Source organism: Camelus dromedarius, chromosome 24 (assembly GCF_036321535.1).
Source record: "Camelus dromedarius isolate mCamDro1 chromosome 24, mCamDro1.pat, whole genome shotgun sequence".
Taxonomy (NCBI): domain Eukaryota; kingdom Metazoa; phylum Chordata; class Mammalia; order Artiodactyla; family Camelidae; genus Camelus; species Camelus dromedarius.
The window spans coordinates 798,634-823,775 of NC_087459.1; the positions used below are offsets into that span (position 1 = coordinate 798,634).

At 42.7% G+C, this 25,142-nt stretch overlaps 1 protein-coding gene across 2 annotated transcripts in view; it reads left to right on the plus strand.

Annotated features, from left to right (window-relative positions):
* The window catches only part of CPPED1 (calcineurin like phosphoesterase domain containing 1), a 182,282-nt gene that overhangs the window by 58,572 nt on the left and 98,568 nt on the right, over positions 1 to 25,142 (plus strand). For both annotated transcript variants that reach the window (XM_064478173.1, XM_010980031.3), the window contains exon 3: positions 20,111 to 20,533. In XM_064478173.1, coding sequence (XP_064334243.1) covers positions 20,111 to 20,533 — 423 coding nt within the window. The remainder of the gene's footprint in view (positions 1 to 20,110; positions 20,534 to 25,142) is intronic.

Genomic DNA, 25,142 nt, shown 5'->3' on the forward strand with positions numbered 1-25,142 from the left:
AACAAGGTTTTATGGCTCTCAGCCTTTCACAGCTACTCCAGACACTGCTTTCTGTGTTTTGCATTGCCAGCACAATGATAATTCTGATTCCTTGTCGTTATCAGATACAGCGATCAATAAAGAACTCAAGCTGAACATACAGTTTGTTAGGATTCTTTCCCTTATTTTTTTTCTCTTTAGTTTGCAAAACCCTGAGTTGGCTATTAAATTTAGGATTTTTAAGCTGATCAGATAATGTTTAAGTCTAGGCAAATCTGAATACCGTAACATTCAACCTTGTAGCATCCCAGCCCTTAGCCATGTAATATCCCAAGCATGTGCCCCAGGTGTTCCCATCGCCCCTGGAGATTCTTCACCATTTCGGTTTGTACACTAGGACCAGGAGGCACAGTGGAAACTCCTAGAGCCATGAATCGGCAATCAGATCGTGATTCCCCAAAGAACCAGTGGTGTATTTTCACCCCTACCGACCCTCTAGCCCACTCTGGCTTCTCCTTCCTGTGCAGAGTTGGTGACAGACGGGGCAGAATGGCAGCAAGGAGTCCAGGACATCTTGTGCACAGTGGCGGTGACTGTGTGGCAGACAAGACAATAGGCACCCTAAGTGCCTGAGATGCTCCTGAGCTCTGGATGTCCCTGTCTGGGTACCACCCAGGCCCTTGCTCAGGAGACCTAACCCTTTGTCCTCCACTTAAATTCCTCTTTATCCGTCCTTCCTGCGTCACAGAACTGGCAAGACCATGTGGCAAGACTTCACTGGATGTGGTTTTACTCATTAGAATAATATTGGCATGAGGAGACGCCCCAGTCAGCTGGTCAACCAGACATGTAGTGGGTTGTAGTGTAGCAAGTGCTTGGCACGTGGTAAGAATTGAGTGAATGACAGCTGATACTGTGTGTATTATTTCTTCTTACACATGGAGCTTCTGAGTAACCAGGAGAGTTAACATGCTCTACTTGGTCAAACTCCAGCTGACCTTGACTCACCTGACTCTTGCTTTGGAATCTCAAGAATGTAATCAGCCTGCAGACTCTTCCTTTTTGTCTCCCCTGCTTCTACATATTTCAGAGATATGTTATTCCCAAACCACTAATTTCATAGTTTACTTCTATTAATGTAACAAGTAATATTTCTAAGTATAAATAACCACATAATTATACCTTTCCTGACCCTCTAATCAGATGCATTTAATATATTTATTACTTTACCTAATAACATTTCTCTCCTCTAAATTCCCTTACAATCATTGGTACTTATGGGTATAAATAGTGGTTAGGTTCCTATGCTAGCTGGCAAGAGAATTTTTGAAAAGAAGAAAAGGCACAGAGTCTGGCAACAATAACAGAAACCTCAAATATTTTGCTGGGAAATAAACAGTGTGGCCAGGGAGAAAAGCTTGATTGTAACTCTTATACGGTTGAATTAGTGCATTCATCTGTGTTGTGATGGAAAAAACAAAAAAAAAACTAGGTTTTTGTGAGTTAGCTTGAGATGTAATCAACAATTGCAGTGTTATTTCTGTGGCAAACCCTGCTTGCATTTCAAACAGCCAGTTTATGAATTAACTTTTGCATGTAATATATATTTAAAGTGAAGACCATGCTAAGAAGTTTAAAGAGTTTTATAATTCTAGTGTCTTTCCTGTTTCTTTTAATACTGCTGGATGCTGCAAGGGGGGTAACTTACAAATTTTACAAATAATAAATCTATATATAATGTTCATAAGTGCAGAATTATGATGAAGTTAAAAATTTGGAGAGCTGCATCTTGATTTGAAGAATTGACATTGCTCTATCAGAATAGAATGCTTAAAAAAAAATGGCTTTGATATCCAGAATTTCCCCCTGCAATTCCACTGACTTCTCTTTGGCAGATTTGACGATTTGGTCAAAGGATCTGCTGCTATGTATTTCCTGTCAGCACTACCTGAAGTGCCTGTCTGAATGATTAAACTGGATATATTCCAACAATGTCTAGAATTCCCCTAGATTCGACACACGTTTGGATTTACTAACCACACCTCGTAAAAACCCAGGGGTCAAGCTGTCGGACTGTCAGAAGTCCATGAGGGTTGTTTGTTGTTTATTGTTGGTGAACTGGCTATTCCTTGATGGGCGCCCCGAGGTTGGTCCTCAGCATCGGATGGAGTGGTCCTTGCTCCTGAAGCTCCAGCAGAGCTCTGCTTACACACTCAGAGCTTCCTGGGGGAAAGGGGACTGGGTCTCTGTCTCTATCCTGGGCACCTAGCCCTGCACACACTGTGCCATTGTTTTCATCTTTTCCCCCGTTCGTTGAAAATAGATACAACAAGTTTACTATTGCTGCTTTATACCTGGAGAGGTGGAGGCAGCACGCAGTTACGTAAGAAGTGGTGCCGTGGTGGCAGGACTGTGGTCGTGATGAAATGCCAGGTGTGACGTGCTCTCCTTGGTGCCCTGGCAGATGGAGACCTGCACTAACGATAGCGAAGGCCCTATTCATGCTTGACTGTTGCAGAAAGAGCACAGCTGGTCGGCCCCACAGTGAGACTGAGAGCACCAGGCCCCCCAATCCCGGCCAGCCCTCACCTGTGAGCCCCACTGACGGGCCAGCTCCCAGGCCAGTCCTCCATGGCTGAGCCCTGGGCTCCATGTAGCTCAGCTCGGAGTCCTCATGCCCTGTGCTCGCCCTACAGCTGCAGTAAGCCTTGGTTTCCTGATCTGTAAACAGTGGTAACAGAACAATGGGATTGATGCTGTATGAACCCAAAATAGTATGATACAACCCCCCCCCCCCAAAAGAAGCCTCTATGCTTCAGCTTTGAATTCAAATCCCTTCAATTAAACCTTTATCAGCAATCACGTCATTTCAGAGCTGGTGAAAACTATTGATAAGTAAAATGCAAAAACTCCTTGTGCTTTTGCAAAATGGCAGGCACACTGCAGCCGGTAAGCAGTACCGTCCTGTACCAGGAGGAGTCTGGAAATGTGCAAGTTTTGAATTGGGCTGGATTTTCAGAGAATGTCTCTTGCATAAGATAACGGCAGGGCCAGCCTTCGTGCCATCAAAGCGATGATGTGAGGATCAAATGGGATAAAGTATAAGAAGATGAGGTTAAGTCTCTGAAACTTTGAGTGGTTTATGAGTGGGAGAGGTGAGCGATTCAACAGGCTGGTGACCTGGCTGAAAAAACTCACGCCTGTGGCTGTGTGAGAATGGACCACAGAGGGGTGCTCCTGGCAGCCCGGGCCGCTCAGGAGGTGTTTGCAGTCCTCTGGGCAGTGAGCTATAACCAGGAGAGAAGAAACGTGGTCTTGCCGGTTCTGCGATGCAGGAAGGATGGGTAAAGAGGGATTTAAGTAGAGGATAAAGGGTTAGCTCTCCTGGGGAAGGGCCTGTATACTCTACACAGTTACAAGGGTTAGGATTTCAACATGCGAATTTGGGGGAAAACAATTCAGTCCATAGCAGGCAGATGCTACTACCTGCCACAGTGTCAGGTTGCAGTAAGTCATGCCTTCAGTTGCCTAGAAATTGGCCACAGCTCTGTTAGAAAGAAACTTCAGGTGGTAGGAGCAGGGTGTGTGTGTAGAAGTTGGTCTGGAGCTGGATGGAGAAGCTGCGGGACTTCTGTCCTTGTCAGAAAGCCTGGACTGAGGAAAGAGGGTTCTGAGGCTGCCCAGCTGACAGCCTGCTGCTGAAATTAGGAAGAGGGGGTGGTGGAGAGGGTATAGCTCAAGTGGTAGAGTGCACGCTTACTATATACAAGGTCCTGGGTTCAATCCCCGGTACCTCCTCTATAGATAAATAAATAAGCCTAGTCACCTCCCCTCCCAAAACAAATAAGGAAAACCTAAAAAAAATTAAATTACAAGATGAAAAAGAAAAATTGTTTAAAAAAAAAAAAAAGGAAGGGGAGGATGAAAGGTGCATATCCCAGTATCTTCCTATTAATTTCCATACTCAGCCGATCCCAAATGAGACCAAATCCATACACATCTACCAGCCATCTTCATTGTGCAAAGAAAGCTGCCAGAGACAGCTGGTCGCTGCAGTGCCCAGCCGCGGGGAAGCCAGCATCCGCGTGAAATCCCAGGTGGAAGGAAGCCCCTGAGAGCGGGGGCAGGCAAGAAGGCTGTGCGGGTGTGAGAAGGATTTGACAGAGGGCAGGACTGGTCTTGCGGCCAGGAAATCCTTCCCCGTCGCAGACTGAGTCGTCCGCCTCCCCTGCGCTGGCCTCAGCTGGAGAAATCATCTGGTTTGCAAGTAACTGCTCTGAATGTTCTTAACTCAAGGGCCGAATTGATTCTGTTGTGCTTCTCTCTGCTGCTGGTATTGAACCGGGAAGTCCACCATTCTAGATCCCCCTGAATGAGTGGCCCATTGCCTCACCCGACTGTTTCTCTACTGACGGCCGTCATCTCGCGATTTAAGTTTTCCCGACGGTGGCTGAGCGTACCAGCGTCAGTTCTCGTTTTGAGTTCTTGGGCCTCTGGGTTCTGGGGAATTTTCATTAACTAAAAGCAACATCCTTTCTTGTCACTTTGCTACAGAGAACATTGGTTTGCCTGTTCTTACTGGAAAAAAAAAAAAAGAGAGAGAGCCAAACTTCTTACTAAAACAGTAAATAGATTCATAACCCTGTCGAAATCATCTCGCCGTGCCTGTTATCTCGACGACCTCCACGGAGGAGGGAGCGTGTTTTGAAGGTCTCGGAGGTGAATGGTTCTTAGCCGTCCTCTGCTGGTAGAATTGTACATCTGGCTGCGGTGGGTGGTTCAAGGGAAATGGAAACACAGGAGTTCGATGTTCCTTCCCTGTTCTGTCTTTTCTGTAACCGGGTGTTATTCTCCAGTGCTTTGCAGCAGCTTCTGTTTTCCTTTACCCCCAAAGGGGAAAACAAATGTGTATCATCATGAAGTTTTGTGCTTGGCAGATAAGCACAAAAATGTCTCCAGTATCTGCCTGCACTTCTGGGCATGACATACTTCTAAGTGACACAGAGTGGTTATTTCCCCTTCAGGAGGTAGAGCCCTAGTCTAGGGGAAAATGGCGATAACACAAACACCTGTGTTCTTGGAACTGAAGTAACTACCTGGGTTCTCAATAAACCATAAGTCCTAGTGCATTAAAATCCTAAGAAAAGCTACAAGGCCAAGAGTTCATCTCACCCTTGCAAGGGTTTTAGCATTGCTTCTGAAATATTAGGGCACTATCTCACGAACAGCCATCCCAGGTATATTGTGACGTCTCTTTTTAGCCTGCCATGCCCAGAAGAGCCTCGTTGTGGAAGAACTGAACTGGGCATAGGATTTTTATGCTAATAATAACATATAATTTTGTTTAATTGTTCGGGCTGTAAACTAAGCTTTGACAGAACCTGTATAAAATCAAAAACCCAAGTTGATGCCAGAAGTTCAGAAAAGAAGGTTGTTTAGCTGAAACACAGACCCCTGGGAGGGAGCGCTGAGCATTACAGACACAGGACACCTCTTTCAGAAAAGCTTGCCAGCAAACGAAGCCAAGCCACACATGGGTGTCTGATATCAGGGACAGCTAAGAAGGACCCAGGAGAGAACCCGACATTCTTGTATTTTAGGGCAAAAGCTTTCTTCTCCACAGGAGACAAAGCCGTAGATGAAAAGGGCCTGGTCCCAAACTGCTCTGATCAGTCTCTCTGGGGTGCCATCCCCTGGGGAGAAAAATGATGCCGGGTAGTCACCAAGCCCACAGCACATCCCCCGAAGGTGGTGAGCTGTGCAAAGTCAGCTGGGCTCTTGTCCAGGCTCATCTGGTATATGAAAAATCATCCAGTTTTGTTCAGTTCTAATGGCTGTCTGATTAAAAACATATGTGTGTGTGTGTGTGCATGCAGTGTAATCTGTGTGTAACATACATGCACTTATTGTAGGTGTTTAATTTTTAAGTTAATATGTGCATATGGGGGAAAAATCAACTCCCGTAGATAGGCAAACACTCCCAGACACCAGTTTTCCTCCCACAGACAACTGTCAATTTCTTGTGTATCTTTTCCAGATACATTTCTAAGCATATTTGAGTATTTTTTCCTTATTTTATTTTCATAATTTGATTTATTTACATTTTGAATAGAGAAACTTTATATGGATCCACGTTCAAAAGTTACAAAAGAACGTGTAAAATCTTCCCTCCTAACCCACTTTACCTCCCTAGAGGCAACACACAGTTCCAGTTTTTAAGGCATCTTTCCAGAGATAGTGTATGCACATATGTATGTATATTTCTCCTTGTTTTCAAATACAAGGTAGCAAATTATGCACAATGTCTTCATCTCGCTTTTTTCCCCACAGTATAGACAATCTACTTTATTTTTTGGGTGGCTGCTTGGTATTTCATTATATGGATAGACCATAACTTATTGACGTGTTCACTTGGTTGTCAGTGATAATATGCTGCAGGACTAGGGGTACAGTGATGCAAGAAGGATGTCTGGAGAGCAGAATTTAAGGAGGCACTTGCTCTCAGGGTTGTGCAAATGCAAGGCCAGCACTTGCACAAACCCAAGAGTGAGTGCCTCCTTAAATTTCACATTCACTCTCCTCATCCCATCCCATTCCCAGCCCTGCTATGCTCTTACAAATAAGCTGCAGTAAAAATTCTTGTTTGCACCTTTTTTTCTGTTTTTGCACATACTGTTGGGAAAATTCCCAGGTGTTGAAATGTTGAGGTCAAAGGGTATGTGGGTTTTCAAATTTGAGTAAAGGAAATTATTTACACTCCAGCCAACACTGTAAAGAGAGGCCCTGTTTTCCCCTGCCCTCACCAACAAATTATTTGGGGTGGGGGCAGTAATTAGGGTTATTTCTCTATTTAATGGATTGAACCCATTACCTCATGCATGCTAAACAGGAGCTCTACCACTGAGCTATACCCTCCCCACCTAACAAATGGTATTGTTAACACTTCTGATTGTTGCCAGTTGGATGGATAACAACGCATCAAGAAAAATGTGGTCGAGCTAATTGTTTAAGGGATTGGATTGGAAATCAGAGTCTTGCAGCTCACATAGAAACTCGGGAGTTAACTGCAGCTCGCTGTCTCCTCCCCCAACGGTATTCACCCTGCATCTGCTGTTGGCAGTGACCAGGAGATGGGACGCACCCTTTCACAGCGGAGAACACCAGCTCTGTGATCAGGCTGGGTTAATCCAGGTGGGACCTACGTTTAGGGTTACCAGATTAAGCAAATAAAATACAGGAATACAAATACTGCCCGGGACGTAAGCTACAACAAAAAATATCATCCGTTTGAAACCCACATTTAACTGGGCATCCTGTATTGTATCTGGCATCCCTACCTGGGTTAAAATCCAGGTGCGCTGCTTATGAGCTCTGTGAACTTGAGTGAGGTCCTTACCCGTGCCTCAGTTTCCTCATTTGTCCTGTTAATTCTACCACATAGGGTTCTCCTGGGAGCACATGAGATCATCTGTGTAAAGCACTTAGGGCTGAGTGCACAACTGGCACTCCAAAAATCTAAGCTCTTTTTATTACTCTGGCATGTATGGTCTTCACTGCCTGACTTCCCAAAAGACACCAGCTTCTCTTCCTGACCTCTCTGCCTTTACCTTGCTCTCCATTTGTCTAGGAAAGCCCCTGTCTCTCTCCAGCAGGCACTGATTCTTCCTAAGCCTTCACATATTTGGTGGGAGTGTTTTTCCCTCCCGGAAGGCTCTCACATACCTCCTGACTTACCAGTTACCCCACCCTGTGCTTCCACAGGGCCCGAGTGCTAACTTCGCAACTCATGTGATGCCTTGTCGTCATGGCCCGTTTCCATGTCTGAGCCTCCATGTCTCCAGACTTTGAGCTTCATGAGAACAAAGATAACTTCTTACCTAACACAGGTGTGTGTAGCAGGTGTGTGTTGAATAAATGCCTCGCAAGACAAATAATTTCTCTTCTTCTAGCCATGCGATGACTGGGGCTTTTAGATTTTTTGCCTCTGGCTTTAAAAGAGCAGTGATTGTATTTGGAGTTTAACTGTGAATCTCCTATTAACTTTTCCTTAGATTGTGTGTTTAAAATCCCAAATGGTACCAAAGATTTAGGGGCATAGCAGCCAGTGCCAGAGTTCAGATTATAAAGTGGAATCTTAAAGTAAAAAGAGGCACTGATTTTAAATAAGACCTTTTCTTCTTTTTTTTTTTGAGAAAAGCTTTTATTTCAGTTTCCACATTCCTACCCATTAAAAGCAAAAACCTTTAAATTCTTTGTTACAATTTCTAACACCAGACTATCAAGGAGACTGATTCAGAGAAAATACAGTTTAACCCAAGATGAATCAATATATTAACATGAATCATGAAATCTGTATTTTTTTTAGTTTTATGCTTTTTGAAAAAGCATTGTTTTAAAGTGCACATTTTCATCATACTTTATCTTCTGATTTCCCAATAAAAAAGATTTCTTCTAGAATTACCATCTGAATCATAATTGAAAATGTGTAGATAAATAAATTGTACTACTTAATCACTCTGCTTTTTAACACTTAACATGGTATTTGTATGTTAAATTATTCACAAACAAAACTTTAATTTCTATTTTTAGATTATTCTTGCTGATAGTACTTCTGTTTTAATCTTATTTGAAACTTTGGCTATAGGAGAAATTTTATTTTTTATTTTATTTTTAAAATATATTTTTATTGAAGTATAGTCAGTTTACAATGTGTCAATTTCTGGTGTACAAAACAGTACTTCAATTATATAGGAACATGCATATATTCGTTTTCATTTCTTTTTCATCGTAAGTTACTACAAGATACTGAATATAGTTCCCTGTGCTCTACAGTATAAACCTGTTTATCTATTTTATGTGTATTAGTTAGTATCTGCAAATCTCGAACTCCCAGTTTATCCCTTCCCAACCACTTCCCCTACTGGTAACCATAAGTTTGTTTTCTATGTCTGTGAATCTGTTTCTATTTTGTAAATAAGGTTGTCTTCTTTTTTTTAGATTCCACGTGTAAGTGATAATCATACGGTATTTTTCTTTCTCTTTCTGCCTTGCTTCACTTAGAATAACATTCTCCATGTCCATCCATGTTGCTGCAAATGGCATTGTTTTATTATTTTTTATGGCTGAGTAGTATTCCATTGTATAAATATACCACATCTTCTTTATCCAGTCATTTGTTGATGGACATTAGGTTGTTTCCATGTCTTGGCTATTGTAAATAGTGCTGCTATGAACATTGGAGTGCAGGTGTCTTTTTAAGTTAAGGTTCCCTCTGGATCTATGCCCAGGAGTGGGATTGCTGTATCATATGGTAAGTCTGTTTTTAGTTTTTTGAGGAATCTCCATATTGTTTTCCATAATGGCTGCATCAAACTACATTCCTACCAACAGTGTAGGAGGTTTCCCTTTTCTCTACACCCTCTCCAGCATTTATCATTCAAGGACTTTTGAATGATGGCCATTTTGACTGGTGTGAGGTGATACCTCGTTGTAGTTTTGATTTGCATTTCTGTGATAATTAGCGATATTAAGCATTTTTTCATGTGCCTATTGGCCATTTGTATGTATTCATTGGAGAATTGCTTGTTTAGGTCTTCTGCCCATTTTTGAATTGGGTTGTTTGTGTTTTTGCTATTAGCTTGTATGAGCTGTTTATATATTCTAGAGATTAAGCCTTTGTCAGTCTAATCTTTTGCAAATATTTCTCCCATTCCATAGGTTGTCATTTTGTTTTGCTTATGATTTCCTTTGCTGTGCAAAAGCTTATAAGTTTAATTAGGTCCCATTTGTTTATTTTTGCTTTTATTTCTATTGCTTGGGTAGACTGCCCTAGGAGAACATTGCTGAGATTTATGTTGGATAATTGTTTTCTTCTAAGAGGTTTATAGTATCTTGTCTTATGTTTAAGTCTTTAAGCCATTTTGAGTTTATTTTTGTGTATGGTATGAGGGAGTATTCTAACTTCATTGATGTACATGCAGCTGTCTAGTTTTCCCAACACCTTTTGCTGAAGACACTGTCTTTATTCCATTGTATGTTCTTGCCTCCTTTGTCGAAGATTAGTTGACCAAAAGTTTGTGGGTTTATTTCTGGAATCTCTATTCCATTGATCCATATGTCTGTTTTTTACCTATATTATGCTGTTTTGATTACTGTAGCTCTGGAGTATTGTCTGAAGTCTGGGAGGGTTATTCCTCCAGCTTCATTCCTTTTCTTCAGTATTGCTTTGGCAATTCTGGGTCTTTTGTGATTCCATATAAATTTTAGGATTATTTGTTCTAATTCTGTGAAACATGTCCTGGGTAATTTGATAGAGATCACATTAAATCTGTAGATTGCTTTGGGTAGTGTGGCGATTTTAACAATATTAATTCTTCCAATCCAAGAGCATGGGATAGCTTTTCATTTATTAAAGTCATCTTTAGTTTCCTTAGTCAGTGTTTTGTAGTTCTCTGCATATAAGTCTTTCACTTCTTTGGTCAGATTTATTCTTAAGTATTTTATTCTTTTGGATACAATTTTAAAAGTGATTGTTTCTTTCATGTACTGATATTTCATTGTTAGTGTAAAGAAATGTGACTAATTTCTGTATGTTAATCTTGTATCCTGCTACCTTGCCAAATTATTTTATTAGCTCTGGTAGTTTTTGTGTGGACCTTTTCACACATCTGACACTCCAGAAGCTGTAGATAGAAACGTATTGTGCTCATTCTTTCCTCTGAGGGAACTCGTCAGGACCAGAGGGGAATCTGATCATAACTGCCTTGGGGCTTCTTTGTTCCTGGGTGTTGCGTTGTCTCCTAACAGCATCAGGCTTAAGCATTGTCTTGCACATACCAAGTGCCCAGTTGCATTTTCTTAAATTGAATATTCTATCCTTATGTATGTATACACCCTAGAGTAGCACCAAGATTGGCTCTAAAGAAGACAAATACCAGATAGAGGATCACTTTGGAGGGAAAAATATTTTACAGAAGACCTTGGCCAGCAGAAACAAGTTCAGAAAATGGCTGAACATTTACATACTTTCTTCTCTGTGTTTTCTTATTCAAACAGGGTAAAGCTTACACAAATTTTGATGGTCTCCTTTCTTCCCATTCCTAGTATTATAGCCCTGTTCCAGTCTTTATTACCTCTTGGCTGAAAACCATAAAATTGCCTCCATCAGCCCTTCCTCTACTCACCTCTGTCTAAACCATCCTGTCTGCCTTTGGCAGATGAATCTTCTTGAAGACTTGGTCCTCCTAACGTGACACCTGTCACAGAACATGTCATCGGTCCCAGTGTCTCCACACCCGCACCCTTCCTGCCTCCCTTGTCTGTGTACTGCAGATGCATGGGTGGTCGGGACATTTTTTTCAGAAGCAAAAGTCATCTTCGATCTTTGGGCATGGGCCAACCTGCTGCATGGTGATCCAATCCTAGAACAGCCAGCATGGCTTTGAGTGTGTCTGCAATGAAAGACATTCAGATAGGCTTTCCTTAAAAGCTGTAAGTTTCTTGACTGGTAGGCCTTGATCTTAGCTCTCCTTGATTCCACAGTCACCACAGACTGATCCTGAAATTCGTGGAGAAACTCAGGAGACCCAAATAGCCAGAACAACCTTGAAAAAGAAGAACAAAATCAGAGGACTTGGACTACCTGATTTTAAACCTACTAGAAAGCTTCATAATCAAAACAGTACTGTACTGGCATAAGGATACACATATTGATCAGTGGAATCGAACTGAGAGTCCAGAATTAAGCCCTCACATTTAGGGTCAATTGATTTCTGACAAGGTTGCCAAGACAGTTTGGGGTGGGGGGGTGGTGGTGGGTGGGATAGGATAGTCTTTATAGCAAATGGTGCTGGAACAACTGGATATCCACATGCAAAAGGGTAGATTTGGACCCGTACATCACACCATATACAAAAATTATCTCATTGTGTGTCAAAAACCAAATAAATGCTAAAACTATAAAAACTCTTAGAAGAAAACATAGGCATGCATCTTCATGACTATGCATTAGACAGTGATTTCTTAGATATTAAAAAGCACAAATGATAAAAGAGAAAATAGATGAGCTTTATCAAGCTTGAAAACTTTTGCGCTTCAAAGGACATTATTAAGAAAGTAGAAAGACAACTCATGGAATTAGAGAAAATAGTTGCAAATTATATATCTGATAAGACTAGTATCCATAATATATAAAGAGCTTTTACAACTCAGTAATGTAAAGGGAAATAGTCCAGTTTAAAAATAAGCAAAGACTCTCAATAAACCTTTATTCAAAGAAGATGAACAAATGGCCAACAAGAACGTTGATACTCAGCATCATTAGTCACTAGGCACATGCAAATGAAAACCACAAGATACCACTTTATACCTACTAGTGTGGCCGTGACCAAACAGATGGAAAATAACAAGTATTGTCGAGGATATGGAGACATTGGTACCCTTGTATATTGCTGGTAGGAGCATTAGGTGGTGATTTGGGAGACAGTCTGTCAGTTATTTAAATGATTAAACAGAGGGAGGATATAGCTCAGTGGTAGAGTGCATGTATAGCATACACGAGTTCGTGGGTTCAATCCCCAGTACCTCCACTTAAAAAAAATTAATTAAATGATTAAACATATGACCCAGCATTTCAATGCTAGGTATATACCCAGGAGAAATGAAAACATACATCCACACAAAAACTTGCACATAGTTGTTTGTAGCAGCATTATTCACAAATGCTTATCAGTTGATGAATGGATAAAAAAAATATGGTTTATCATACAATAAAGTATTATTCAGCAATAAAGGAATGGAGCACTGATACAAGCTCACCATGGGTTGTGCTCAGTGAAAGAAGTCAGTCACAAAAGACCGCATATTGTAGGATTCTATTTATATGAAATGAAAAAGAATTAAAAAAAAAAAAACACCTTTCTGATACTTTCTTTTCTTTCATTTCTCAAAGTGGAGAACTTACCTTACACATTGGCCTTGTCATTTATTTTATATTTGTTCCCATTAGAATTATATTTATACTTACTTACCTAATAAGATCTAATTCTAGCCCATTTGTGATTTTTTTTAAACGTCTTGATTGTTTTTCTGATTATAAAATTAATTCATGCTCATTAAAAGAATTCAGACTTTATAGGAAACAAATGTTTTCTGTCATCCCATTTTGCAACAGATAATTACTATTAATTGTTTGTCTATATTTTTCTAGAAATTTTATCTCTGAATATACTAACTTGTTGGCTTATTTTCAACAGAATTATATCATACATACTGGTTCTTGCAACTTGTTGTTTTCACTTAACCTCTCCACCCAAGCCATAGCTCCCGAAATCTCAGCAGTATATATTTACTTACCTGTTTATTGTATTTTATATTATATATTTATATATAAATATATATTATTTTGCTTATATTTGCCTCTTTATTATATATTTACATTACATATTTATACATAAATATACATTTGTATTACTCATATTTACCTGTTTATTATTTCATAGTAAAGACTGTGACGAATATTTAAATCATTTCAGATTTTTCTATCTTCCCAAGTGGTGCTACAGTGAATAGTCATGTTTTGCAGACATGTATATTTTTGTAGGATAAATTCTTGTAAATAGAATTGCTAGGGCACTAGATACAATGTTTATTGAATTTTAAATGGATCTTTCCTAATTAGTCCCTGAAAGGAATTTTAATTTATGATCTTAACCATTTAGTAGATGTCTTAATGTTTCCAACCTTTGAGTGATGAAGGGGTGACACTGAAAGTTCTTGTCTTTAGCAATTTTCACCCTCAGTTCAAGTGTCTTAGCATTGTCCATCCATTCATCCATCTTCCTGCAGTGCCACGTGGCTTCCAGACATCACAAACAAATTGCCAGGTAAAGGTGAGCTGGATAGTCTTCCCACCCATGTGCCAGGGTGTCAGCATGCGTGTGTGTGCTGTTCTTCCCAGCACAGCTCAGGGGGCAGCAGCAGCACCAAGGACCCTGAGAGTAAGGAGGACACAAGGGAGATCTAAGGTGACCTACGGTCTAGCTTCACTCCTCCCCTGACTTCACTAGGAAGACTGGGTGGAGTGAGGGTTAGAGCTTGGGGAAAGGCAGGTAAACACATACTACAAACGCATTAGTCACTTAATGCATGATCTCATCTCACCATAAAGGAGGTGACAAAATTTCCATTTTAACGGCTAGAGAACTGAGGCTCAGAAGGGATTGTGCCCAAAGGACACTCCTTATAAAGGCAATCTCACAACCTCTGAATCCAGAGCCCACCTGTGCTTGAAATGCAACCCCACCATATGAGTGAAATCTTGTGGTATTTGTCTTTTTGTTATTGGCAAGTTGTCCTTGGTATAATGTTCTCAAGATTCCTTCATGTTGTAACATAGGTTAGAATTTCCTTCCTTTTTAAAACTGAACTGTGTGTATATATACCACATTTTGCTTATCCATTCATCCACTGATGGGCATTTGGGTTTCCATGTTTTAGCTATTGTGAATCATGCTGCTGTGAACATAGGTGTACAAATATTTCTTCAAGACCCTGCTTTGAATTCTTTTGGATATATACCCAGAAGTGGAATTGCTGGATCATATGATAATTCTATTTTTAATTTTTTGAGGAACCAACATAAGTGTTTTCCACAGCAGCTATATCACTTTATATCTCTAACAGTGCACAAGGTTTTCAGTTTCCCCACAATCCTCAACAACACCTCTTATTTTCTGTTTATTGTTTGTCTGTTTGTTTCTGTTGCATCCATCTTAAAGGGTATGAGGTGATATCTCATTGTGGTTTTGATTTGCATTTCCTTCATGACTAGAAAATTTTTCTTTTCCCCAATGAAAAGATGTTGAGCATCTTTTCATGGGTTTATTGACCACTTTTATATCCTCTTTGGAAAGGTATCATTTCAATCCTTTGCCCATTTTTGTGTCAGGTTGTTTGTTGTTGTTGAATTTCAGGAGTTATCTATATATTCTGAATATTAATACCTTATCTGATACATGATTTGAAAAATTTTCTCCTATACTGTAGATTACCTTTTTATTCTGTTGATAATGTCTTTTGATGCGCAAAGGTTTTTAGTTGTCATGAAGTCCAATTTTTTCCTGTGTTGCCTGTACCAATTTTATATTGAAAAAGCTTTTGATTTTTACCTCTAATCTGGTTCTTCCCTAGTCTTTCCCATGCCAGTAAATGACATGACTAAACTTCCAGTTGCTCAGTTGTCTGGGATTTATTTTTGAGTCTTTCTTCTTCTTGTAATCAATACAAGGATTTCTCGTATTTCTACCTCCTAAATATCTCTCAACTCCTTCTGTTTTTACCTGCAATTCTTCGTTGCCAGCATATAGAAATACAATTGATTTTTATATATTGACCTTTCATCCAATAACCAAGCTAATTCCCCTTATTAGTTGTAGGAACTTTTTTTTTTTTTGGGTAGATTTGTTGGTGTTTTCTATTGAGACAGTCATGCCTTCTGAGAATAGACAGTTTTATTTCCTCTCTTCCAATCTGTATGCTTTTTATTTCTTTTTTCTTGTCTTATTACACTGGCTAGCACTTTCAGAATGATGTTGAATAGATGTGATGAGAGCAGATACTCTTACTTTGTTCCTCATCATAGGGGGAAAGTGCTCAATCTTTCATCATTAAGTATATGTTAGCTATAGAGCTTTTGTAGATGCCCTTTATCAAGTGGAGGATGTTTATTTCTCATCCAAGTCTGACAAGGGATTTTATCAATGCATTTTAAAGCTGTTTTGAAAACAATAGGATAATAACCTCTGCTTTAATGAACACTGGCATTAATTAGTTACGCATTTCATGGCACTACATCATGTTGAAAATTCAAAGTCAATGAGTGCTATGAGTAAGCATTTTGTTACTGTCTTTCTAACGTTCTTTACTTCCTGGTTTTATTCTAACTCACTGAGTTAAGCATTTTTTAAAACACGTAAAACACATCATAGCTTTCCACACTGCCCTGCCAGTCCCATCCAGAGTTCTCCTAAGCACATAGCAGGAGTGTGCCGACCTCAGGATCCCTGTTTTCTTGGTACCCGCGTCTCAGCAAATGCCCCTCATTCAGTTTAAGTCTTACCCGGAACAATCCTTCTCCTTCTGTCTTCTGAGTCATTTCTTGCGATTTTTCTTCCTTAGCCAAAGTTTTATTTTCCTGCCCCTCTCCCAGTCTTTTCTGTGAAGTGCAGAGCCTTGCCCAATAATCAGAAACTCTTGGGAGCTCTGTATCCTTGGCCAGGTTTTCGGTTTTTTTCCTACTCCTGATGCTCGTGAGGCTTGGCTTTGGGCTTTGCTACAATACTAGGCTTTTTTAGGAAGCTGAGCTCAGATGTGCTATAAGCTATGTTAATTCTGAAGTGTTATTGATATTCTGACCTTCTGAAAGAAATTCTGATATACATAAATGAGCATGTTGAACATAATGCACATGTTTTCATTAGACTTGGCTTTTTATCATCTAGAATATACTCCTTCACTTCGAAATTCTTACCTAAAAATTATTTCTATCCCTGGAGAATGTCTTCATCCTTTCAGGAAGAATATATTGATGGCTATGTGTACACAGTTAGGTCACTGATTAAAAGGGAAGAACTCATACATTGAGGTGTGGGGGTGGAGGGAAGGTAGCTAACATTTTACAAACCTGTTTGTACCAAACTCTGGAAATCATCTTAGTGTGAACCCTTACAGCTGCCCTTCAGAGTGTGGAGGTCTCCATTCCCATTTCACACACGATGAAACCAAGGCTTAGAGAACTCAAGGCCACACAGCTTGTAAAGGGGCAAGAGCTAAGGCTCAAACCCAGGTGTCAGAGCCTCCAGTCCACACCTTGCCTCCAGACGAGGGGTAGACAAAGTTCTGGGAAACGTACACAAGAGAGGCTCCTCTTTGATTGAGGGGATCCAGAGAAGGTGGGCTTCATGTTTTTAACAGATTATTGGGGAATATTTGTGATTTCCCCAAGAGCAGAACCCCTCTGAAGTTTGGAAACCGACAAACATCCTATTATTGCTGTAAGTCACAGCTCATCACTGTAGTCATTCTGTAGACAAGGTCTCCTTTCCAAGGTTTGAATAAGTCTTTCCTTTAAAGTGCTTATTTTTAGCTTTCCTCTGTGAGGTCATTGGCTACTCGAACATTCTTTGTGCCTGCCTCAGTCAGTATGTGAAGCATCGTGCTGAAATGTCTTTTGAAAATCAGGAGTGGGAGACACTCTGCCCCCCAGTGTATTGCGAAGTCCTCGTCCTGTGGGTCAGGACTTTATAACACACTGTGACCAGGACACTGTAATGAGGCAGCGCTCTGAGCTGGAGCACCAAGTTCAAGTCCCCCCCCCCCCCCCGGCTGTCAACTGAGTTAGCACACGTACAGCTCTGAGAACAGGGCCTGGCCTGGTGTAAGTGCTAGGCTAGTGGCAGCTAGGGCTGAGTGTCAGGGACTCCCCCAAGGCAGTATGAGTGGAAAGAAGGAAGCATTCATGGTGGCCTTGGGGTCTTCAGGAAAACTGGCTCAGGGGCGCAGTGATGAATCAGCCCTGGTCCGTGGAGTCCCGTTGAAATGGCTTGTCACGTTCAAGGCCATGAAAGATTGATCCTCTCTAGCAATCTGTTCACATGGGAAAAGAGCTGACCAGCGGGCTGTTGGAGGGGATTGTGTGGGTCAGCACAGACACCTGCAGTCCAAGCTTGGCTGAAGAAGCAACACCACTCCAAGGCTTCGTCAAACTGGGAGCCCCAGGGCCAGCCCAGACCAGTGAGGAAGCAGATGGGGGCTGGAGGCAAATCCCCAGCACCACTGAGGGAGAGGCCTCCTGGTCCCTGGTGCTAGGCAGGACCTGCTTCTCCCGTCACCGGCGCTCCTCCTCTGGGTACCAGCCAGCCTTTCCCCAGCAAATTCCACTCACCCCAGAGTTTGGGATCTACTGGAAATGCAGCCACCTGGCTGGCCTCCCCTGAATCTTCCTTAGAACTTAGGATCCTTGGGCAAAGGATTTTTTTTTTAATTCAATGAAAATAATATATAAGGTTTTTAAGACTTAATTCCCTTTTTAAAAAATTTAATTCTTTTTTAAAATGAAAATGATACATAAGCTTGGAATAAGTGAGAGAGAGAAGGAAAGAACTTGTAAAATGTAGCATAAAGGGGTTTAAACCCCACTTCTGTTTCCCAGATTTAACCAGAGCTAGTTGTTTTCTCTGTATCTTTGGAGAAATTCTATCCATAATATATGAATACTTACATAATATACAAATACGTAAGCCTTTTAAAAATGTTTGTGTGATTTTTACTCCTCCATGCCTTGCCATTTTAATTTAATACCTATATTAAAGATCTTGCCAGAGCATCCGTATAGACCTGCCTCTTTCCTTTCTTTTTATTTGTTTATTTCGTGGGGATTAAATATAAAAACACTTCAGTGAGACATGGGAATTCTGAGCTCTTATGCGTCTAATGACAGAGCTAAAAGTAAGTGGACACCAAACTTGGCAGAATCACAGGAAGGGGGCGATCAGTCCGTAATCACTGTGGCAACTTAACCAACAACCAGATCTTTCAGAACCTGATACGGATCAATGGGCCAAAAGCAAAGAATAATGACGTAGGAAATTTGAATCGCCCCGTTAACAAGTTTGATTGGGTGGGAATATGAGGGGCCCCGTATTCAGCAGTTAGAAGATTCACATTCTTTACAGCCTCACACGGAGTATTCCGAGAAACAGACATATACTTGGCCATAAAGGAAATCTCACTACTGCTGACCTCCTTGCAGTCATAATTTCTGAAATGGCTTTGTCTTTTCCCCTCTGTTTCTCTCCTGAGTTAGTCCTACCAGGTGCCGTTTCACATCTGCCTGTTTTATGACCGTCTAGACTGAATTCCTTTATTTCTGCTTTACAGTCGTCTTCCTTAGCTGTAACTGCTTTGTAAAGACTTTTCTGCTTCCTTTTAAATTCATGATGGGAAAGGAACGTGGGGTGTAATTTTCATCTGCCATGGCAGCATTTTTCAGGTGAGTTTTTATCATCCCTCGCAAAGTTGGGCTGTTCTCTTTCATCATTTTTCTTATGCTGTCTTTGCGGGATGCTAGGCGTATTCCTCAGGGCTAATGGGAATTATGTCCTTTTTCTGCTTTGCTTTTCTCAATAATGCTTAATAACATCGATACAGGTGGGTGTGCATCTATAATTTACTTGACAAATGATCTGACTCACCGGTTTGAAAGGAAGGATTTGTGTCGCATTGGCTCACAGCTCACCCCAGTAGCTAAATCAGTACCTTATACATAGATGGTACCCAAGAAATATTGGTTGAATAAATTAGCACACAAAAAAACACAGATCTGGAATTAAATTGGTCATTTTGAAACCCATTTATTAAAGCTTTAATACCTTATTTCAGGAAGTGTGGAAGCCCAGAACCTGTGGGAGTAGGAACCCACGTAGTTTACAACTCTGTCCAAATAAGAGTTTGGTGACTCCATACTGACTCCCAAGGGCCGGAGGAATGTGCTTAATATTAAGGCTTTGAGCCCTTGCACTCATATACACTGTTAGTGGGATGTAAAATGCTTCTTCCCCCGTGTGGGGAAGATTTGGCAAGACGCACAGGCCAGTTGATGTAGACATTTGAGTTCTAAGAATTTTTCCCATAAAGCTGCTCTCACACTGTCTGCAGGGTCATGTGTATGGTAAGGAAAACAGGCCCCATTTGAGACTAGCATTCAAAGCTGGGTTCACCCACCTCAGGGGTGCACTTGACGACCCTTTGAAACAGGGCAGAAAAGCCACAACTATTTATGTTCATCTTCTAAATAAAAGATAGAAATTAAGCTTCACTAATACTTACTGTTAGAATGACTCTACACCCTCAGTCAGTCAGCATCGTTGGGTCAGATGGCCACTTAGACGTTGAATTTCCACAGGAGAGGGGAGCAGAGGTCCCCACCTCACTTGTGGAGTTGCTTTTAACATAGACTACTTTTTGCAATTTCCATGTGCCCAGTTGAGTGGATTTCTAGATTATTCTCTTATTTTATGTTAGTAAAGGCATATACAGCCTCAGCTGTTTCAGGACATGACCCTCCCTCTTCCAGGGACCCCCTGGCGGAAGGAGCAGACGGAGGACCTGCAGCGGGTGCTCAGGACCGTGGACAGCGAGATCCCACTGGTCTTCGTCAGTGGCAACCACGACGTGGGCAATGTCCCCACCCCCGAGACCATCGCAGAGTGGCAGCAAACTTGGGGAGACGACTATTTCAGCTTCTGGGTTGGGGGCGTCCTGTTCCTCGTCCTCAACTCCCAGTTCTTCTACGATGCCTCCATGTGCCCTGCCTTGAAGCAGGCTCAGGACCAGTGGCTGGACCAGCAGCTGAGCATCGCGGGGCAGCAGAGGTGCCAGCACGCCGTCGTCTTCCAGCACATCCCGCTGTTCCTCCAGAGCATCGACGAGGAGGACGACTACTTCAACCTCACCAAGTCCGTTCGGAAGGAGATGGCAGACAAGTTCTCCAAAGCAGGTAGCAGCCTGGGACCCCAGGGGTCTGGGTAGAAGGGTGGTCTGGAGAGGAGGTTTCCAGATCCTCCTCCTCCCCCTCTGCATCCTGGCAAAGGGGAGAGAGGATGGGGCTTTGGACAGAGCTGAGTTCTAATCCCAGCTCTGCTGCTCACTGGCTGTGTGACCTTAGACAAGCGGCCTAGCCCTTCTGAGCCTCAGCGTCCTCCCATGTTGTTGTCCTCAGCTGTAAAGCAGGCATAGCAGAAGGAACTCTCTCCTGGGATGGTTGTGAAGACCCAATGAGAAGAGGTCTGGAAAGCATTAGAACAGCCTCTAGCCTGTCGAGTCCTAAAGCTGTAGCTGCTCACAGCTGAGGATGGGGGCTCTGCAGGTAGGGGGTGATTGCAGTGGGAACGGGACGTGACAGAGCGTGCCTAGGTGAAGGAAGATGCAGGAGTATCTTTTCCTTGTTTCGCTGGGAGGCAGCAACTTGCACAAGGGCAGGTGATATTTAAGAGACAATCTTCCTACCAGTCTGATGCAACCCAGGAAATCCTAGGACAGGGCTGTAACGGGCAGGTTTTCCTTTAGTGAGATGTGGACTGGGTTCTCCTCCTGAGTAGGGAGGAGGAGTCTATTTAGTTTGGTCTTAACCCTGCTGTAATTTTAAGCTAATCATCTGTGTGACACATACGTGCACACACACACACACACACACACACACACACACACAAAACGAAGGCACTCCGTTTCTAGAGATCTCTGCCCCTGATCGTGCTCCATGCAGCGTGAGCCCACGCGCCTCATTTCTCCTGGTAGCGCCTGCAGCTTCACTGTCATGAGAAGTGGTGCCTTGTAGGCTGATTCCCTGCATTCCCAGTGACTTGGCAGGATTCCAGTTTTGACAACTGTTGTGTCTCTTGCGTTTTTGGTCCTAATGCCTCCTTTCACGTCTTTCCAGAGTGTACTGTATCAAACGCTTCTAAAATTTAAATATATTCTTTTATTTGTTAGCAGGAAGGGAGAGGGAGGTGGCCTGACCCAGTAGCAAGCATTCATTTAAAAAGAGGAAAAAAACAAATAAACAAACCCTGACGCTCTTTTCATCTTTGAGCATTAAATGTGTTCACATTTACTTGTGAGAAGTACAATAGGCCCTTCTGTATTTTTAAGACATTTTACAAAAAGCTTGCATAATTGGAGACATTTTCCAACTGTTCCATGGAGATGAAGTTGGAAAACTTCTATTAAGGCCTTTGAAATTTTATGCCATGCTTGAGTTGGTGCAAAAGACCATTTTCGATGACAAGGGAATGAAGTGTCACGATGGCACCAGCACCACCACGGAGACGATTTTGTAACAGAGACTGATGCCAGAGAGAACACTTACTGCCACTGAAACGATTCCTTTCATAGCAAATGTTAAATGATGCACATGCCGTCCCCGTCGGCTGCTCTTTGTTCTCCTTTCTTGTCAGCCACATTCTTGAGTGGCATGTGGTTCTGGGTTTCCCATCGTAGGACGGCGCTCTTGCAGCCCACCAGCACCCCCAGATATTGAGACCTGGAGACGGTTATAAAACAAGAGCCCCTAGCGCCAACAGGGCATCCTTGGGAGAAGCCTGCTGCGCACCCACCAGGAACCCCAGAGGGTGGCATTGCATTCGGGATGCACCAGCCACTTCCTGCATCAGGTCTGCAGCCCCACAAGCTCAGGAAGGGTTTGTCGGCACGCCCAGAGCGGGTCTGTGTTTCAGAGGTGGGCTCCAGTTGCCCCAGCTCACGGACACTCATGTCTACCACCAGAATGCCATTTTATTAATTTAGAGCAAGACTGAAACCCTCCCCTTAACCATAGCAGTGCAGTCTCTTCGCATAGTCAGAACAACATGGGAGGCCAAATTATAATCAGAAGGTTGCTTGCTAAGCATGAGACAGAGCAGGGGAGCTTGTTTTCTTCTCTGCTCTTTTTTTTTTTAATTGAAGTATAGTTGATTTACAGTATTGTGTTCCTTTCCGGTGTACAGCATAGCGATTCAGTATTTTTACAGATTATACTCTAAGTTATTACAAGATACTAGGTAAAATTCTCTGCACTATGTAGTATATCCTTGTTGCTTATCTATATGAAGTAGTTTGTATCTGTTCATCCTACAGCCCTAATTTGCTCCTCCCCTCTTCCCTCTCCCCTTTGGTAACCACAAGTTTATTTTCTGTATCTGTGAGTCTGTTTTTGTTTTGCATATACATTCATTTGTATTATTTTTTAGATTCTGCATATAAGTGATATTATATAGTATTTGTCTTTCTCTGTTGGACTTCTTTCACTAAGCATAATATTCTCCAGGTCCATCCACGTTGCCACAGATGGCATTATTTCATTCTTTTTTATGACTGAGTAGTATTCCATTCTGTGTAGTGCATCTTCTTAGTCTAGTCCTCTGTTGATTGGCCCCTGGCTGCTTCCATGTCTTAGCTGTGGTAAGTTGCCTTACTCCCTCTTGATGGCATCAGGCTTTGGAACCCTGATGGATCTGCCTCCAGTAGGGCCTCCTTGCCCAGGAAGACTGATGTTTTATGTGCCTTTAATTCTACCTCTTTAATAACCCTCCAGCCTGTCCACTTCTTTCGGCCACCATTCCCTCTCATCTGGGTCATAGCAACAGCTCCGAGTCCCCCTGCCCCACCATTGCCCCATTCCTGTCCACTCTCTGCCTAGCAGTCAGAGGGGCATGTAGCCCCACAGCTTTCGCCCTTCACCATCGTCTCCACCCGTTCCCTTTCATCTGGCCGACGCCGCCTCCACTTTCTGGATGAGGTGCCCCTAGCCCCGCCCCGCCAGGTTCTTCCTGAGCTTCCCTTGGTCCCAGCACATTTGTAAGTGTTGACTTATCGGAAGCCCTTGGCCTCTCAGCTCCTTGAGCGCAGGGGAGGCCTGGCTCAGGTCTCGGCACTTAATAAATGCTTCATCAGTGTTGGGCAGGAAGGAAGGGCTGAGCCCCTGCCTCTCACTTCTTCCCAGACGGGCACAGCTCATTTCTCTGTTGAGCGCCCACGGTGTGCCAGCCACGGAGCAGACCAGGGCCGTGTTCTGTGGAGCTCCTGGGCACGGCCTCCCCGTGGTCTGTGTTCCAAGTGTCGCACACACATCACGTGTTCTCCTGGTCCTTTGGTCTGGGCTGAGGCCACACATGACTCTGCTCTCATCCACATGCTCACGCTGGCCTTCCAGGTTCAGCCAGGAGTCAGTATCTCTCTTTACAAGCGCCCCCCACCCCCCGTTCCCACCAGCCACCACCTTCACGTGTGAAAAGTCATGCTCTTTACTAGCCTTAGAATCTTCATCTAGATGGCCTTAACCAGGGAAGAGCAGAGAGCGGGGTGCCCTTCCCGTAGTCACCTGTCAGCTTGAGTGGCTTCCCAAACCAGGCCCTTTGCTTAGTGGCCTTTCAGACTCAGAGTAAACCACAGGCAGCCCTGGGAGGAGATCAGGAGCAGATGTGAGCGGCCCGCCTGGTTTGGAAGCCCAGGGAGGTGGGCTCTCAGGGGAATGCAGGCCCCCGTGACTCGTAATGCAGACGATTGCTCAGGTCACAGCCGTGTAAGTCTTGGACTCATTTTGGAAGGCCAGAGTTCAAGTGACACTTCGTAGAACTCAGTGGCGTAAAGACCGCGATCAAAGCGGGGGTGACGACGGCAGACGGTGTTTAACCCTGCCTCCAGCTCTTTCTCCCCACAGCAGTATTACTCCCGGGTACCGTTTCCGTCCCGTTTATCTCCTTGTGCCAAAACGCCAGTACTCAAAAATATGTCAAAAGCTCATCAGAATATCAGGGTAGCTTTTAATTACGATAATTGTGTTGTTATAAAGTACCCTTTTAAAGAGCACATCCCTCTTCAACCCACCGTGGGGGTAACACCCAGCTTCCTTCCAGCAAGCTTAATGAATAATTCTGAATCACTGTGTGGGTAGAATAAATGATTTAATAATGAGCATCAACAATCATCTCACATTGTTGCATTAATTTTTTTAAATGGGATGAGGTAAACGAGGAGGAGGGGTGTTACTATACAATGGGCCACTGTGTGTGGAGGGATGTGTTCTGTGAATCAAAGCCCACAAGCTTCCCAGCTCAGGTTTCCCTAGAAACGGATGCATTCTGTTTCTACTTTTGAAGCTCAATAAAACCATCTTTGTATGATACAAAAATGCGGTCAACAGCCAGTACAAATAAACAGTCATCGGGGCAGGACAGGCGCACAGATGTGAAGCGGCCCCGTTATTTCCTGGCTTCTTTTGCGCTGCCTGGGGATAATCAATTTCCTCACGTCCACGGGATGTAGAAACTGGTTTTCCCCGTAATTCACCTGATACCTGGTTGGAGTTGCAAAGACAGTAGATAATGAAATCTTGGTCGAATCCGGCCATTGTCTCCACCCCTCCTGCCTTTTTCAGCAGAAGGTTAATATGTGACCCAGTTAATATAGATTCCAATTTAAAAACTCAATCTTAAAAAACAGACGTCTAGCTCTTTCGCTGACCCTGTTTCCCTCGATGACTTGCTACCTTTTCTTTTTCCCATTTTCAACATAGAGATTAGAACTGGATAGTAGAAAGCCCAGAGCAAATT